A 19,471-nucleotide genomic window follows, 5' to 3' on the forward strand; every position below is an offset into this window, starting at 1 on the left:
AAATATTGTAAAGTTTTATAATAGTCAAAATATATATCACAAACTAGGTCCGACAGTTCACTTTCACGCCAGTCGTCATTCCTTACTAGACACATATATTTCATTTATTGGATATATGATTAATATAATTTTTATTTTTGTAAAATTTATTACTATATTATTCGTTGATAGTATTTTGAAAAAAAAAATTGTTCATAGGACCTATCAATTTTTTTGCTCATGATCCTAAAAAAGTTCGAGACTAAAAATGGGTCTTTTATTTCAATATTTATCAAAAAAATAAAATAAAATAAACAAACTTATAACTATTTCTCGCTAGTTCCCCAAAAATACAGCCTACTTTTCTAAAAGGAGAACAAGACGTAGCGAACACAATATTCATTTTAATTAAACATAATTTATTATTATTATTATTATTATTATTAGAGTAAATTATTTTTTTAATTTAGTAATTGGACTTTTTATCATTTTAGTCCATTTATCATTTTAGTCCTGTAAATGGAGTCTGTTGCAAATTAATTTCATAAGTGAAAAATTATCGTTGTTTTAGTCCCCCGGCGCCGGAGACGCCCGCGTGGCTCGCTGGAAACCACATGTCCGCCAAGTCAGCGATACCGGGCGGACACGTGAATTTTATTTTATTTTTTAAATTTTTTTTTCAATTGGACCAAATAAAAAAATTAAAAAAACAAATAATATTAAAAATAAATTAAAAGTATATTTAAAAAAATTTAAAAAATGAAAATAAAATAAAATCAAATCAAATCTACGTGTCCGCACCAGATCAGCAACACCTGGCGGACACTTGGCCTCCGACGAGCCACGCGAGCGTCTCCGGCGCCAGATGACTAAACCAACGAAAATTTTCACTTATGAAATTAATTTGGGTAAACTGTTTTTTTTGTCCCATAACTGGACCCCTTTATCATTTTACTCCCGTAAGTGGAGCCTGTCGCAAACTAGTCCCATAAGTGAAAAATTTTCGCTGTTTTAGTCCTCCGGCGCCGGAGATGCCCGCGTGGCTCGCCGGAGGTGACGTGTCCGTGAGGTGTCGCTGACCTGGCAGACACGTGGATTTTTTATTTTTTATTTTCATTTTTTTTAAATTTTTTTAAAACTTATTTTTTATTTATGTTTAATTTTATTTGTATTTTTTTAATCTTTTTATTTTGTCCAATTAAAAATAAATTAAAAAAATTTAAAAAAATAAATAAATCCACGTGTCCGCCAGGTGTCGCTGACCTGGCGGAACACCTGGCGGACACGTCACCTCCGGCGAGCCATGCGGGCGTCTCCGGCGCCGCAGGACTAAAACAACGAAAATTTTTCACTTATGGGACTAGTTTGCGACATGCTCCACTTACGAGACTAAAATGATAAAGAGGTCCAGTTATGAGACTAAAAAACAGTTTACCCAATTAATTTACAATAGACTCCAGTTACGGGATTAAAAAATACAGTTTACCTTATTATTATTATTATTATTATTATTATTATTATTATTATTATCACCGAAATAGTAGTTGATAAATTGCAAACATCTCGTCACGATCATTACATATTAATTAATACGTGTATTATATGTAGTATTTGTGTGCGTAGCCCCCAATAATATCATTCTACTCAATCAACACGTAGTCGGGTTGGGTTGGCACATTAAATAATATTGATGGATGGCTATTAATAACTTAATAATAAATGAAGTTTGGCCACATCAATTTTTTTTATATTTTTTAATGTGGTGCATCACCGATTGTAGCCATAATTATCAATGCGACATTACATTACGTGTATAATGTAATACATTCATCTTAATATAATGTTATACAACTTCCATCCGAAGATACTGGTCTCATTTATTTTTTGTATTTTGATATTTGAATATTAAATATTTTATCAAAATATAGTACAAATTAAAAAAAAAATTACAAAAATACTTTCATTAGTGTCTTATAATACTAATAGAATGACATTTGTACAAAAATATTATAAATATAAAAATATTTTTAATGTTAAGTACAATGACGTAAAAAGTAAATGTGACCATCAGAGGCGGACGGATGAAGTATATATTTTCTTCCTAATAATTTCAATATACTGTATCGATAAATAGTGTAATATATTTCTTATAATGTATCTATCATCTAACGTTTAATTGTTGAATTAATATATATTACTCCCTTTATCCGCCTCTAAGGGTTACATTCCTTTTACGTCATTGTATATAACATAAAAAATATCCTTATATTTGTATAATTTTTTTTGTACAAATGTCCTTCTATTAGTATTATAAGACACTAATTGAAGTAATTTTTATTTTTTATTTTTAATTTGTACTATGTTTTGATATAATAGTTAATATTCAAATATCAACACGCAAAAAATAAATGAGACCCTTAGAGCCGGACGGAGATAAGATATATTAATATATTGTTGTTCCATAAATAAATATTTGATATATTTACAATATATATGATTTAACATATATAATAGTTCAATATATTTAGGAAAAAAATTTTAGTTTGAAAATTTTGCATTATTCGCTTTTATGATTTGGAATTGTATAAAAAAAAAATCTGTGATTTATAAAAATTATACATAATCTTCTAAAATTGAACGAAACTTCATAACATTTTCAAAAATATTGCATAGAATTTTCTAAAAATTATTATTTACAATTCTTGAAAACATTAGAAAGACTTGTGTTAAAATTATGAAAGAAAAATAATACAAAATTTCAAATCACAATTGAATTTTAAGATTTTTTTTTCATATATTTAAATTACTATTCAATAGGTTAACATCATATATAATCATATTTTATATTTAGTTTTGTTGTCTCTCGAAATTTTACCTTGGGACAAGTCCGAAGGTCTTTATGGTGAGTTTCTCGGTCTAGTAAAAAAAATATTTCGACTTGGGAAGTAATTAAAATGCAGATAAAAGGGTGTAGGAAGAAATTAAAGAAAATGTTCCAAAAACAATGTAGGAAAATAAAATTTTAGCAATATAATTGAAATTAAAGGAAAATAAATAAAATAAAATACAAATAATTTTTATTTATTTATTTTTATGAATGACAGCATAATCCTTTCAATAGATTCATCTATTTATGCCCGAAAAAACTTGATATGTTTGGTTATCATCCAGCCATCGGTTGGCACTATGCTTCCAATTTTTTTCTAAGATACTCATGTGGGATCCATTTAATATCTATTTAAAATTTTCTATTTCTACATGTCTTTTTCATAAACAACCTCCCTATTTATTTATAAAATAAATTTATTTTAATTATAAATAAATATTTATATTTTTTATTTATTTGAATTATATAAAATTTTGTTCAACAAAATAATATCTATATTATATATATTTGATTTTAATTCGGTCATCATAAATAAAATTTTAATTAAATAAATCACTTTCAAACCCAACTGCTGACCAAACGTTCTCCTAATTTTCTTGTCAAACCATTCACAATTAAATTTTAGAAAACATGCCTATCAAATTCTTCCACTCCTTGACATGAGTGATTTTATTTTCGTATCTATTTAGCTACTTCTTGTGAAAGTTTATTTATTCTTCAATGAGCTCTACAACCCCATTTTTTTATTTTCTCGTTTGATTTATTCATCAATAACCTCCTTCGAGCCTTAAGACTTCACTGCCGGGTGAGGCTTCGATTCTTTTTCACCATTTTTTATTTTGTTCATGTAGGACCTCTTTAAAAGTGAATATAAGTCATTAAATCAAATTTAGCTAGGAGATTTCGAGAAAACTTCACCCTACTAGGTTGATCTAGGACTCATCGCAAAAATAATTCCTTGGACATAATTTGACTTAGAATAATTGACAATAGGTAGGGAGCATATTAATCTCCTAAATTAATCAGTTGCGAGTGTCGAGGAGAACGGCTCGCATGACCTTTAATAATGAATTCAAAAATGAATCATTAGCACAATAATTAAAAATTTAATCTGTCTTTTCCGATATTACCTCTAGGTTAGCAAACTATTATGGACATGGCGCGGTTAGTAAATAAAAGTCTTATATGATCACCAGCATGCGATATTCTACCGTACTAAGTATACACATATATCGTAAACATATTCTCACTTCACTCAGCCATCATTCCCTTCTCTATTCCATTATATTATATTTTTACACCAATGCACACTATTAAAACATTCATCCATTGCCACCATGTGATTTCCCAAACATTCACTAGTCATGCAACCATCATTCACTTTATTTCTTCAACCACTTTTCTTTCATATATGTTCCATGCATTTACGTTCTTTACTTCTACGCATTTACTTTTAACACAATTCAATTCCCAACTCAATTTCATAAACTCGTACATTATCTCAACCTAAGTTTTTTTTTTTTCACACTAATGCCCTGAGTTCAACCCGGCACTCACCTATTATCATAAAAATCTTATTTTTTTATGAACACTTTTGAAATATAGTATGACATTCTTTAAATCACTCTTAATCCATCTCTCGCCAAGATTAAAATGGAAAGTAAAATAAGTCTTTAAAAAATAAGTCATCAATTTTTTGTGCCGTTTATGGGGCAATTTTCTTGAGGATGTACTTAAGAAGAATAACGAGCCTTATGATAATTTATTATAATTAATGAATTTCATTTCATATGCTAACTTCAATCAACTATGATAATATAAGGACTTTTTCCCACGTAAAATTTTACTAGAACTAGCGATTGTACTCAATGTCGTCTTAACAGAAACGCAAGAAAGGGATTGTGGCCACTAACAAGAACATTGATGTCCCTCAGGTACCACAAATTTCTCAACTAGAAGCAAAACTAGTGCAATTACCTATTAAATTTATTCTCTTGCAAACTCTTTATAACTATATAGCAGCGAATAGTTTAGCTCAATCATGTCCAGAGGGTGGAGTAAGCCTAAGTTCTGCAAAATCAAGCATTTAAAAAAGGACCCGAAAAATCCTAAATACATTGTTAATCGCCCTCAACGCCTAGCTGTTGCTCAGCCAGCGAATAGAACAAAAATAGGAACCCTGAATCTCTATGCGAGAATATGCCAATGTATGCTCACTATGAAGCTTTACTAGATGTCACTCTGGTTTGGGATGATGCATCCAAAGTGGATGGCCATTTTGAATTGAAGTCAATTATAGTTTTTCTTGTAGGCCATGATTTCTTAATAGCCTTTAGCATAACAGTTCTTATGATCACCTCAAGAGCTTTTCTAAGACATGTTATACTTTAAGTTGAATGGAGTATTGTTGACTCCACCAAGCTAATTTTATTCCTATTTTTTATTCCAAGGCGAAGCTCGTAAGTGGGTCAACTAAATTCCAATTACTGCATTATTTACTAAGTTAGTACAATAATTTTTGTGTCACTTCTATCCCGTAAGCAAAATCACTCAACAAAGAATGAACATCTCCAGCAAGAGGCAAATGAAACGTTACCTCAGGCCTCATCGTAACTCAAAACTATGCTCCGCAATTACCCACATTATGAACTCCCAAACCATCTCCAAATTCAAAAATTCTACAATGGTGTGGACGTTCAACTCAAAGTTGTATTAGATTCCACTATAGGGCACACCATGATGAGTAAAGATATTGTGGATGCATGGGAAATAATTTAGAAGATGTCAGCCAAGCGAAGAAACTTGCTAAAAGCTAATCGTACGCCGAGCAAGGGATTATAATATAAGATACCAAGCATGGTCTCGCAAGAGGCTAGATTTGATAATCTCAATATGCATGTTAAAGAACTGGCAAGGCTGATTAAGCATAATGTACTGAGAAAAAAGAAGAAGCAAGTATTTGAGATTGAGGAAAAACCAATTACAAGCGCAAATACTGAGGGAGAGCTACAAATGTCATCTGAATACGAACCAAAGTCTTCACCCAACCTAGAGACTGTCTATTTTGTAGGATCTACAAACCAATCTTCCTCTTATAACCAATACAAAAAACAACAAAGTAGAGGATGTGGTTACCAAAAATTCTAAATATCTCAACCCCAGATCCAACAACACTTCGCACAATTCCAACAAGGGCAACAACACTCCACACAATTCCAACAAGAGCCATCACCACTGGTAACTCAAAGAGTGTATTACCAGCCACAACCGTCTATCCTTACCAACCTTTACTATAACTGATAGTTCCTTAGAAATCCATCCATTTGTTAGAGAAAATGATATGCCACCAAATATAGGACAACGCCGAATTTTAATATAATATTGCTGCAACAATTAATTGTTGGAGGCTAAGCTGGGGCAAATAATTGAGCAGCTAAAGGTTCACACTCTAAGCTAATTATCCAGCGCAGTGGGCAAAAATCTAAAAGAAACAAAGGCGATTGAAACTAGGAGCATGAAGCAAACTCAACCACCACCTCAGGGTTAAAATCTTTCTTCTGATCTTGATTCTTTAACACATTGTGTTGTTATAGAAAAATAAATTAAACATAAGAAAAATCTGTGAGTTGAATGCGATAAAGGTGAGGTTCGATATTCTCAAAAACCATCTTAAATGGTTTCGCAAATTCTGTATCCCCATACACTCAAACGCAAGGACTCAGATAAGTAATTTTCTAAGTTTATATCTTTGTTACAGTAAGTTAATGTTGCCATACTCTTTGTTGATGTCTTGTTGCAGATGCCAACCTATGCTACATTCTTGAAATATACAATAGCTAAAAGTCAAACAATGCCTGATACAAATGAATAATTGCAGTACTCTTCAACTTTGCTAATTGATTGTTGAAAATTCTATAAAAGCGACCACCGATTCCCCTTGTGAAGCAATACCCAAAAACTCTATAGTTGCAAAAGAAAAACCTAAGTGTGACTTAAAAAAACTACCCGATCATCTCAAATATTAGGGAATAAGAATCTTTTCTAGTAATTATTCTCCAACACCTTTTATGACGATCTAGAAGACTAACACCTTTCTAAAATAATCTTATATAAAATATTATATATATATATATACTGAATGTATATAATGATAATAAAAACTTTAACTCTGTTAATGGAGATCGAAGTAGTAGAGATGAAGACGACATGAAAATGACAGTATGATCGTAGATAGAAGCAAATACATCAATAAAATATAAAAATATATACGGGATGTAACAGGTTATGGATGTACCCGAAGAGAATTTGGATCTGATACCATGTTAGAATACGAAACAAAAATTCTCTTTTTCAATCATAAGAATTTATACATATTTATAATGAAGTATAAATTATCAAAATAAAACAAGAATCCTACAAATCTCTCAAATAAGATAATTACTATAAATATAATATATTTTTTTAAATATATTTTAACAGAATTAAGTATTGGAGAAATATATTTCATGTTTGTTATTGTGCACATATTTTGAATTTATTGGTTATGTGGTTTATATGTTCGGGATGGAATAAAGTATTTGTGTAACTCTGAAGCGCGTCTCATTAAATTTAGCAAGATAAAAAAAAAAAAAAAAAAAAAAAAACCATCTTTGTTTCCTAAGAATTTATTTATTTATTGTCCAACACAATGGAATGAAACATATATTATGTTAGCTTCAACTTTGTAGTTTAAAGATGTATTTTCTAGATATGTTTGATATTGATGTTGGATTTCTTTATGTGCCTACTGAATTTGAGTGGAGCCAAGTGGAAGATGTTTGTTAGTTTTTAGGAGTTTTTCATGAGATTAAAAATATAATTTTTGGCTCTGTGCTAACATTATTCTCCCTTAGTTGCATCAGATTAAAGAGCTTCTTAATGAAAAATTCACACATCATTCTTCTCATATTAGGTCCATGACATTAAGAATAGAAAAAATAAAAAATAAAAAATAAAAAATAAAAAAAAAAAAAAAATTGACAAGTATTGGGGAGACAGTAATGTGTTATATCTTTGGGTGCTATTTTAGATCTAATATATAAGATGAAGCTTATTGATTTTTCTTTTCCGATAATTTATGGTGAGGATGAAGCTTTAAATTATGTGAGTGAGATCAAGAAAGTTTTGTATGATCTTTATGATGAGTATGTCATGAGTTACATGATAAAATTAGCATATTTTTCGCTTGACAAAACTATGTATTATTTGAATTCTTGTGTAAACCATCACAATATCTGATTTATGACATACTTTATTGAATTGTTCCGCTTCGTATGATCCAGAGCGCGTCTGTTGAGATTATTAATATTTTTAGCCTTTTTAAGCGATGTTTCTGGTTTAGAAAAGCTACGTTTTGAGTCAAGCGACGACGTTTTGGCTTGGCAAGCGATGCTATTTCCGCTTGTACCAGCCCTAGTGACCAGACATTCACCAGCGAAGCGAGAGTGAACCACTCCAGAAATTCACTAAGTGTTCATCTCTCAACGGTCCAGCTATTCCAGTACCAGTAGAATCATTCTAAAGATCCGATTTAAGACTCTCAATGCGAAAAAATCACTCTCTAACATTAGAAGATTATAAAAGTGAAATTTAATTCAAAATATAAATTGTTTCGTTACAATGATAGGCAAAGACTTCTCAAATTTAATAATAAGGGTATATTGATTTTTTTGTCCCGTAACTGACGGAGACATGTCCTTCAGTGAGTCACATGGGTGCCACGTAGGCATCCCCGGCGCTGGAGGACTAAAAATGCGAAAATCCTCCACTTACGGAACTAGTTTGTAACATGTTCCAGTTATATGACTAAAATAATAAAGTTGAGTTACGGAACTGAAAAATCAGTTTTGCTAATAATAATTATTATTATTAATCAAATTTAATTATTATTATTCATTCATTCATTCATTAATATTATTGTTATTATTATTATTATTATGATAGGTTTCTTGGCCATAATAAAAGTTAATTTTGATTTATTATTATTATTATAGGTTTCTTGGCCATAATAAAAGTTAATTATAATTTTATTTTCTTGTACTGCACTAAAAAAAAGTATAGCAACTAATGATATTATATATATAATAATTTCAAATTATAAAAATATTTGTTGTTTCAATATTTATTTATAGTATGCTATGCGATATTACTAATATAAGTATTTGACTTCTAACAAAGTTTATTAATAAACAACGTATACACTGCAATAATAGTATTATCATAATCATCATCATCATTATTATTATTAATTATTATTTGGTTTTTCAAAATTTATTCGGTCTAAAACTTAAGATAGTATGCCCCAATCAAACAATTGTGTTGGATAAAAAAATTTCAAGCCAACGTTGGTACAAACGACCTTAATCCAAGAAAGTAAGACAGTCAAAGCTAGATTGATGATTAATTAAGCTACTGAAACTAAGGGAGAAGGAAACTAAAATATACCACCTCCTTCCGGCTCTAAGGTCTCATTTATTTTTTGCATATTGATATTTAATTATTAATTATTATATAAAAATATAGTACAAATTAAGGAAAAATGACATAAATACTTCTATTAATGTCTTATAATACTAATATAATAATATTTGTCCAAAAAATAATACAAATATAAGAATATTTTTAATGTTAAATACAATTACGCAAAAAGTAAATGAGACCCTTAGAATTAGACGGAGTGAATACATAAGAAATATAAAATGATACTGATTTTGAGTGTTAATTGCTTGTAAGAAATGAATTATCACATTTACGATTTATTTATATGCAAATCTAATTAAGAAATACCATGTGGAAACAACCTAACTAACCTACTAAAACAAAGGATTATTCGAAATTCAAAATAAATTTCAAGTAATTTCAGATAATTTTGACTGTAACTTGCTACCAATAAGCATTGACCTTTAACTTCTTCAATTCACATTATGTCTTTATCTATTAAATATATCTTCCAAAAATTTCGAGACAGTCTATCTATCGTATCCTGAAGGCAAAAATATAACCAATCTTGGTTTAGTTTTTGCTTTACTACGCTTTAGCCTATGTTTTGAATTGCTCAGGTTGATCGACCACCATCTTACATTTTTCAATTTTATCCCGAACATGTTTTTTTATAACCCTTCTTTTTTGAGTTCTCGTCATGGCTTTTGGGGATTTCTCAAGCTTTCCCCCTATTCACCATCTATCATTCCTTATCTGTGTTCGCCATTCTCATGGTTTTTCCACAACAAAAGTGTATACACGTCAAAATAAAGTCTCACCAGGTGTGATAATTTTTTATTTTAAAATTAATTCAATTAAAAATTTCTTAAGACCCAAAAAATTAAAACGATTTCTATTGGCCAAAGGATTTAAACTCAATGTTAGGTATTGAAAGAACTTCAAAGAGTCTTCCTGAATTCAAGCAAATAAGGCAACTTGAGTATAAAATAGTAGGCCGGCCTCAAAAGTTACAGATGGCCTAAGCTCCGACATCTAGATGAATATCTATCTGAAAATGAATTGATAATTAATTAAGTTAAGAAACTAACTAAGACGGAAATAAACTAAAATGTGCATAAGAAATATAAAATGATAGTGATTTTGAATGTTGAATTTCTTGTAAAAAATAAATTATCATACATATGACTTACTTATATACAAGCCTAACAAATAAATATTGATAAGTATATATTGTTATGTATTTTTATAGGAAAATTATAATTTATAATTAATATATTGGATAAGATTTATATTGATTTTGGTACAATCGTGGCAGAATGGAATGTACGCCCTTGCCAAATTTTTCAGTCAATGATTGAGTGAATTTTGGACATAAAGTTGGAAATGAACAATCAATGAGTAATCGATGAGAGATTAAGAAGCTAATCGAAAGTTTGATCGTCTATAAAATGGGGGTCAATGCCTTTGATGAGATAACATAATTTATGCTCACCTTTCATAGTTTAAGTTGGGGATTGAGAACGACGGTTTGAGATGAAGTGCTACCGAATGATCATCATTATTTTTATCGCTTTTATTTATTTCTAAGCATGAGTAGCTGATTTTCTATTCTAAACCAATGTTAAATTTAGATTTTGAATTTAGATTTGTGATATTATATTTTGATTTAAATTGAATCTTGTTTATTAAATTGGTATTTGTACAATTTTTGTGATTTATACCTACAATTATTTTATTTAATCTTTTATCGCAGCCGAATTTTAGATTAGTTTAGCAATTATGTGTCAATCGAACATTTGCATCTGTAATTGTGCACTTGTTTAATAAAGTGGTAAATAGGTTGACAAGTTTAGTCTAGGAATTATATGATTAAATAATTTAATCTTTTCGTAATTGATTGAATATTTGAATTGGGTTTTCTCGTGCTATTTTCAATTGGAAAAATTAATTTATGATCATACCTAGATTACTTTTTTTATTAGGAATGTGGTCAATCGGCCGTACCATTGCCGCCACTAAAGTAAGAAAAAATTAGGCATTATGATCGTATGTAATACCTACAACTAATTTATCAATTGAATAACAAGATTATTTGAAATCGATGATCGAATCTTTAATTCGGTTTCTTATTCACTCCTTAGCCTAGAAATTTAATCTCTTTGAAATGTGAACTTTATTTCCTGTTACTTATTTTAATTACCTTAATTGAATTTGCTAATATTTCTCCTAATACTGGAATGTGTGACAAAACATGAATTAAACTTTACCGTCCCTATTGATCGACTTCGACACCACTTGCTACGCGACAATTGTACTGTTAGAGATTTTTTATTGAAACACCGATGCTACCAAATACCATAATATGAAAACAACCTAATCAATCTACTAAAATAAAATATTAATTCAAAATTCAAAATAAATCTCATCAAATAATTCGAAAAATTTTATTTGTTTTGATAAACTAAACTCATATATAACGTTATCTAATTTTTTCCAAACTAACTGGATGTGCTCTAATAAAAAATAATAATAATATGATTTTTAATTGATATTAAATAATATAATGATATACAAAATCATACAAAGTATATAATATATCATTTCTCATGCCTATTGTAAAAAACATCTTATACTAGAAAAAAAAAACTAACATACCACTCCCCCCCCCCCCAAAGGGATGGTGTGGTGGTGTAACATTCCAATCAAATAATTTTTAAATTATTAATTTATTTAAAATATCATTAGTAATATAATTAAATATAAAAAAAAAATATATGTATTTTTCTTAACATATTTAAATAAAATATTATATTTTTATAAAATCAATCAAATATGATTTAAATATAAATATACTATTAAAAATAAAAATAAAAAAAGATAAATAATATATTATATTTTTATAAAATCAATCAGATATGATTTAAATATAAATATATATTATTGAAAATAAAAATAAAAATAAAAAAGATAAATAATATTCTATTTTTATAAAATCAATCAAATATGATTTAAATATAAATATATACTATTAAAAATAAAAATTAAAAAAAAAAAAAAAAAGATAAAGAGTTTTTTTTTATTTGGATAAAAGAGTATAAAGATAAAAATTGAAATGCAATGAAATGAAATGAGATTTTAAAGCATCAGAAATACCTAGTATTGAAAAATCCTTCCTTTACGAAATTTTAAATTTTCAAACACTTTAAATTCCATCTATCTATTTTCTAAACACACATAAATTTATTTAAATTTTAAAATTCAAATCTCATGAACTCATAACAAGTATGTGAATCAAACAGAACCTCGTGTAATTAAAAAAAAAAAAAAAATTGATTTGAATTTGATATTAAAATATTTGATGAAATATTTTGTGTTTTTTTCGAAAAACGCATAGTACAAATAGTATTATTTGAGAAAATTTGGTTAAAGAAACTAAAGCTGACAGGTTTATTCTTAATTTTAAAACATTTCAAGCTTAAATGTAGATATAAAATAGGAAAAAATCGTTTTTAGTCTCAATATAATCAAAATTCATCAATTTTGATCTCAATATAAAAATCTTATCAATTTTGGTCCTAATATAACTCAAACTCATCATTTTTTGTGTCAATATAACTAAAACTCATCATTTTTGGAGAGTGTTTGGCAAGCTTTTTGAAGAGCTTTTAGCTTATTGAACAGCTTTTAGTTGTTTGACCAGTCAAAAAGCTAATTTAGGTGTTTGGTAAATTAGCTTTTTGGAATAGCTTTTTGGACCAAAAAATTAATTTCTAAAAAGCTAACTTACCTAGCATTTTGAAATAGCTTGTTCTTTAAAAAAAAAAATTTATTCCTTATATGCCCTTAAAAATTTATTATACATTTTACACAAATAAATATATTTTAATTATTTATTAATTATATTAGAATATTTTATTATATTATAATTTTACTTTTATAAATTTAAAATAATTAATTTTTATATAAAAATTATTTTAATTATAAAATATATAAATTTATTAAAATCAATATAAATAGAAAATATAAATATTAATAATTTATTTTTATATTTAAATTACATTATATAAATTTTATACTAAAAATAAATTAAATTTATTGAAAATTATAAATATAATGAACTAATCAATAACTAACATAATAAATATATATATGAAAAAATTATTATTTTATATTTTACATCATTTTCAATAGAAAAAACTATTTATATATTTTAATAAATATATATTATTTTTTAAATTTAACTGTAATAAAAATAAATATTTTTATAACACTTTTACAATTTTCAATAACTGATAACAAACAATTTTAAACATTCTAAACTCAAAAGAACATAATTGAATATATTAGAAACAAAAATAAAATAGAAATGTCTTCAATTGTAATTTTACATATAAACAGCTAATATCAAACAGTTGTTTTACCAAACATTTTAATACAAACAGCTAATCGAATCAACTAGTCAAACCAACTAATTGAATCAGCTAACAGCTATCAGCTAATTGTCAAACACGCCCTTGGTCTCAATATAAAACTTTTATCTTAGTCCCAACATAACAAACACTCATCATTTTTGTTCCAATATAACAAAAACTCTATCATTTTTTGTCCAAATATAATCAAACTTTTATCTTACTGTGTCCCACCGTCAACAAACCGACAGAAAATGCTGACGTGAAAAGAAATCAAACCTTATATTTATATTTGAAAAAATTGCACAATCTTGCAAGTCCACGTCAGCATTTTCCATCAGTTTGTTGACGGAGGGACAAAAAACGATAAAGTTTGATTATATTATGACAAAAAATGATGAATTTTGATTATACTGAGACTATATTTGATAAAAAATTTATATTGGAAAATGATAGAATTTTGATTATATTGGAACTAAGAATAATAAATTTTAATTATATTATGACCAAAAATGATAAATTTTGGTTATATTGAAATCAAAATTGATAAAATTTTTATATTTGGACCAAAATTAATGAATTGATTATATTGAAACCAAAAATAATTTTTTTCCAATATAAAACATAAGACTGTTATTATATCATTTATTTAAATATTTTGAATGAATAATATGAAAAATACAATTAATATTGGCTACCATAAAAGGTATGGTGAAAGGCGTATCCCTGGAATTAATTAACGATGCCTGCCAGTATAGGATAGGATAGGATTGGATAGTACTGAATCTGGATGGACGTCCAATACAATACAACTGTCTGTATGGTATGTGATGTAATGTAGTGGACCACCAGTTTAATTAGTTTACCAATTAAATAATTAATTAAAAAATAAATTATTACATATGATGCATATGCATAGCCATAAAAGCACAGAACAATTAGTTAGGAGAAGAAGATAGCCAGCAACAACCGAGCTGGAATATAATAAAAATATAGAGAGACAGACAGATACTTACAACGACTTCCAAACACTACTTACTTAGAAGAAAGACACAGAGAAAGAGAGGTACTTACAACGACTTACTTCAAATACTCACTGAAATGTATAAATATACTTCTTACCAATCCAAAGGAATAAAATAATTAGTAAGAATATATATATATATATATATATATAAGATGATAAAGAAAAAGAAGAAAGAGAGAGAGAGAGAGAGAGAGAGAGAGAGACAGCCAACCAGCCAGAAAAGCAAAGCAAGATTGCTAACCTGCCTAGCCACTTTGTGCCGGGACCTGTCCGATGATGTCTACCTGCTTGGGCCTCCACTGGGTTCGGCCTTTGACAATCTCACCCCCACTCTCCAGTCGGAGGAGGTGCTGACACTCGACAAAGCCGGCAGGGGTGGCCATGTCACCCACCGAGGTGAGGGACTGCAGCACGCTGTCCCTCATGCACTCCCTACGATACTCTAGAGTCATACCAGCAAGCTCATGAGTCTCCACTATGTGCGCCGGAGCACTCTGCCACCAATGTGCAAAATTGTAAGAAACTTGAATTCATGTAATGTAATGTAATGATCAACAATCAAAACCTTCATGTTCAAAAGTGAAATGCCGAGTTATATCCATCCAGATATTAGTGAAGTAAAACTGCATTAGTGTCGACCATCCCTGATTATTTCGTTGAAGTTCATTCTAAACTAATGGGAGAGTTCTCGTTTACTTCCAGGGGATCAACTGTGTTTGTTTGGGGAATTGGGTTGGATTTACACTATTCATCCAATTTTTTCACCCCAAAAATATCAAATCAAATACCTATTTTTCATTTTTTATATTATACTAAAAATCAATTTACATTCAGAACATCACACCAACACTTATTTATATCACATCATACAACTATTCAAATTCAAAATTTTTACTATTCAAATCCCAACTAAAAATCCAAACTCCCAAACAAACACACCCCATGATTCTTGGTTTTCTTGATTCTAGGTTACCATCGATAATCACAAGCACAAATAGTTGTCCCAGGTTTTTTATTAGTAGAAAATGCCGACTATAAAACAAGAAAAATAAAAAAACTTCCATTGCAGGTTAACTAGAATCAAGAGGAAAATGATGGGATGAAATAGTACAAGTACATGAAATCTGAGACATAAAATCTTGCAATAAGTTTTAATCTTCAATAAGGTTAACCAAGTGACCTATCAAGTGAAAGTAAAGAAACTTTAAACAGAGGAGATGTTCCTTCAAATGTTGGGGCAGACATCCATGGTTTAGTTGCTGAATTTTAAAAGAAAACATCATAAGAATTTTTAATAAGAAACAAAACAGCCTATGGAGAAGTTTAAAATCACCGTATGAAAATAGAAACGTTCTTTTTCATTTTAAGTGACACTTGGATGCAGCAAGATAAAACTGTACTGTTCCTCTCTAAATATGCTCAAATGAAAGTGCTTAAAATACCACTTTGCGCAGATGAAGAATTGGGAGATCCTGATATAAATATTCTAACTCAACTAATTTTATAGTTTCCCGATCACACAGTGTTCAATGCAATAAAATCCATTAGATAAGAATATTATAACAACTCCAAATAGAAGCGACTAAAAGAAACAGAGGAAAAATAGAAAATATGTACCTCAAGAATCCAACCAACATATTTCACATTATTGACATGTTGGTTGACATCTAAATCACTCCATCTAGGCTGCGCGCAAAGAACATAATGTGTAAGAATAGTGATAGTCACAGTGCACGAGCAATAATGACAATAACAATGAATGAAGAATGCTCACAGTTAAACCAGAGCGGATGTGATCTGCAGTGCTGTCATCAAGTTTCGGAAGCTTCCTGCTATCATCCTCCACTATAGGAGGCGAGTCCACAAAATGCCCACCTATTTCTTGACGGACCTCATCTGGTATTTTAGATAGTTTTCTCGTTTCTTTATTCATCATCACCCACAAACTGCCATAGTTCCAGGTACCATATGAGATAACAAACATTTTCATTTACTTGAACAAGAATTCAGTTGAAGAAAACAAATGTTTATGAAAAAAAAAAAAAAACCCATTGATTGATTCAAAGAAGGCTAATGAAAACAGTTTCTTGGATTAATTTTGTATTTCCATACCTCGATGCTCTAGTTAATGTGTCACCAGTATTAGCATCACGCAAAAGCCACTCTCGACGCATCCCGTTCTTCCCAGATGCAGCTACCCATGTATCCACCTGAACAACATCTCCCCTGCAAAACAAAATGTCTCGTCCCATCAAATTAGGTCAAGGATTAAATGCTTCTTCTTACAGAATTCTGTCCAAAAAAGTAATCACGTTAGAAACTTTATGAAAACCACAAATGAAAATTTACCATGTAGGATAGCGATCCACAAAAACCTGCATTTTTGTAACAACCCATATCAAATTCCGCTTACACATCTCTGGAGTTGAACCAAAGCCATCAGCAAGCAGCCCGGCATGCTTCACATGGTTTAGAGCTGTTTCCTGTCGAAATGTGCTATTTTAATAAACAAGCAATAATTCTAACAATTAATTTGTAAGATGGAAAGCATACATAGTTGATATCATATTCAGGAGTTACCTGCAAATGATTCATTAAGGTCTCCACCGAAGCAGTTCGATCAGCCCCTATTTCATATGACCTGATACTGAAGTTCTGACTAAACACCAAACCATCTTGCACAATCCTCCCCAAACCAAAAGGATCAACGAGCATGTCCGGCCGCTTTGGTTTCCAATCAAGCATCATCCATTGCTTCTCAGCAGCCAAAAATATTGTAGTGATTGCAGCAAGAAGCATGCTCCAGTCCGGCAATTGGTTAATGAATGTTCTCGGCGGAGGCGACACTGTCACCTCGTCCTCAGGCTTGAGTCCATCCATTAGTCCAACGTTAGTCCCATTAACCTTCGGAGGAGCCTGTGCATTAGCCTTTACATGTAATTTTCCCAAAGATGTGGATTTCGATTTGGCACTAGTTCCACGAGGATCAACACTTGCAGGAACAGTCGATCCAATCCCACCCGGAGTTTTTCCAGAGGAATCTGAAGATGGGGAAACTATAGGGTGAAATGAACACGTTGCAGCTGTGGCCACCATCGTCTCGTAATTGGAATATTGTTCAAAAGTTATCGACGGGAATGATTCAAACTTTAACTAAATTTAACAGTCAGATGATTTGGGAATCAAACATCAACAATACTCTCCCGATGCCGTGTCTTCACTGCAGAATGTGAAATGAAGAAGAATTAGGATTGTTACAAGATACAGGTAAGAATAAGATCCCTAAATATTATCATTGTTCATCATGAGATAGATTCCAGAGAGATTATACAACAACAGCATATCATATTCCGACATTAAAATTGTAAACTCCCAGCAAGAGAAAAGGCCTTCAATTATTCAACTCTTGTTCAAGGAGAAGAAACCAAATCATAAAATCACACAGAAATTAATACAGGAAGAAATTTAATGAAGCTGAAAATCTAAAAAAGTAAACGACAAAAAAACAAAAAAAAAAAAAAAAAAAATTAAAACAGAAATCGTAACCAACAAAAGCTAAAAAGCAGATCTGAGCATTCGACCACAGAACGTCGAGATAACCCAACGGCATTGCAACGCAATCGCCTCGCCAAAGGAAGAAATCCAACCCTCATCCCTTCGGACAATGCGCCCGAACAAACGACCACGAATTTTTTTTTTCCAGATCGGAATAGAACAAGATGGAAACGAAACGATTCCCAACACTATCAATCGAAATGAAGAAAAAGCAGAGGCACGAGGTGCTTCGTCTATCTCTATCAAACTCTTGACAGCAAAATGAAAGGCATCAAAGAACAAAAACAGACGTACGACGTACCTCTTTCTGATCGACAAACCCGTTTGCTCTCTTCTTTCTTCTAGGGTTTGCGATCGTTGGCTCGAAGCGTTCTTGCGTTGCCCTCTTTGACGTAATTGGATTCCCTTCTCCTTTGTGGAGGTGTTTCTATGGTAAAGTTTTTTTTGTTTTTGAGCAAGAAGAAAATTCTCGAAGAGAGAGAGAGAGAGAGAGAGAGAGGACAATAAAGAGTGAGACGACAGCGCGAATTTCTTGGTGGTAGGCAATTGCTTTGCATCCAGCTGATCCTTCTCCTCCTCCTTTTTATAGTCAACACAGACAACATATACATACACATAATCATGTGTAATTTCTTTTTTGAATTAATGAGTAAACAAGCAGGGGACTTAGAGGTCGGCTGATTCAGGGCTGTAGAAATTTTGGTGGCTACCTATTTGAAATTTTTTACATATGTACATATTCAATATTAAATATATACTCCATCCGTTCCAAAAGAAATGTTTTATTGAGAATTGGCACCCAATCAAGGAATAATAGTATTCTGATATAAAGTAGAATGTAAATAACTAAAATGTCCTTGCTTTTTAAAGATTTTAAAAAGTACGTTACAGTAATAATCGGGGATAGTATGGACCACGACTACTAAATAAAAAAACAAGACAATTATTTTGGGACTGACGAAAATAGAAAAACAAAGACAAATCTTTTGGGACGGATGAAGTATTAATAATAATTTATTTATTTTTATTTAAAGTAATTCCGTATAATTTGTTCTTTTTTTTATTTCGATTCGTTTCACATTATGTCTTTTTTTTTTCGAAAATATAATTATATATTTTAATTATATTTTATAA

General features: G+C 30.0%; 1 protein-coding gene across 1 annotated transcript; it reads right to left on the reverse strand.

Annotated features, from left to right (window-relative positions):
• Positions 1 to 14,607: 14,607 nt before the first annotated feature.
• LOC127239789 (palmitoyl-acyl carrier protein thioesterase, chloroplastic) lies at positions 14,608 to 18,891 on the reverse strand. The gene is made up of 7 exons (XM_051258108.1): positions 18,639 to 18,891; positions 17,363 to 18,002; positions 17,132 to 17,265; positions 16,895 to 17,008; positions 16,557 to 16,728; positions 16,400 to 16,468; positions 14,608 to 15,276 (listed from the first exon to the last, which is right to left on the reverse strand). The coding sequence occupies exons 2-7, from the start codon at positions 17,876 to 17,878 to the stop codon at positions 15,028 to 15,030; spliced, it is 1,254 nt and encodes a 417-aa protein (XP_051114065.1). The 5' UTR covers positions 17,879 to 18,002; positions 18,639 to 18,891; the 3' UTR covers positions 14,608 to 15,027.
• Positions 18,892 to 19,471: the final 580 nt, after the last annotated feature.

The sequence above is a fragment of the Andrographis paniculata genome, unplaced genomic scaffold, assembly GCF_009805555.1.
Source record: "Andrographis paniculata isolate CXL003 unplaced genomic scaffold, ASM980555v1 Contig78END, whole genome shotgun sequence".
NCBI lineage: Eukaryota > Viridiplantae > Streptophyta > Magnoliopsida > Lamiales > Acanthaceae > Andrographis > Andrographis paniculata.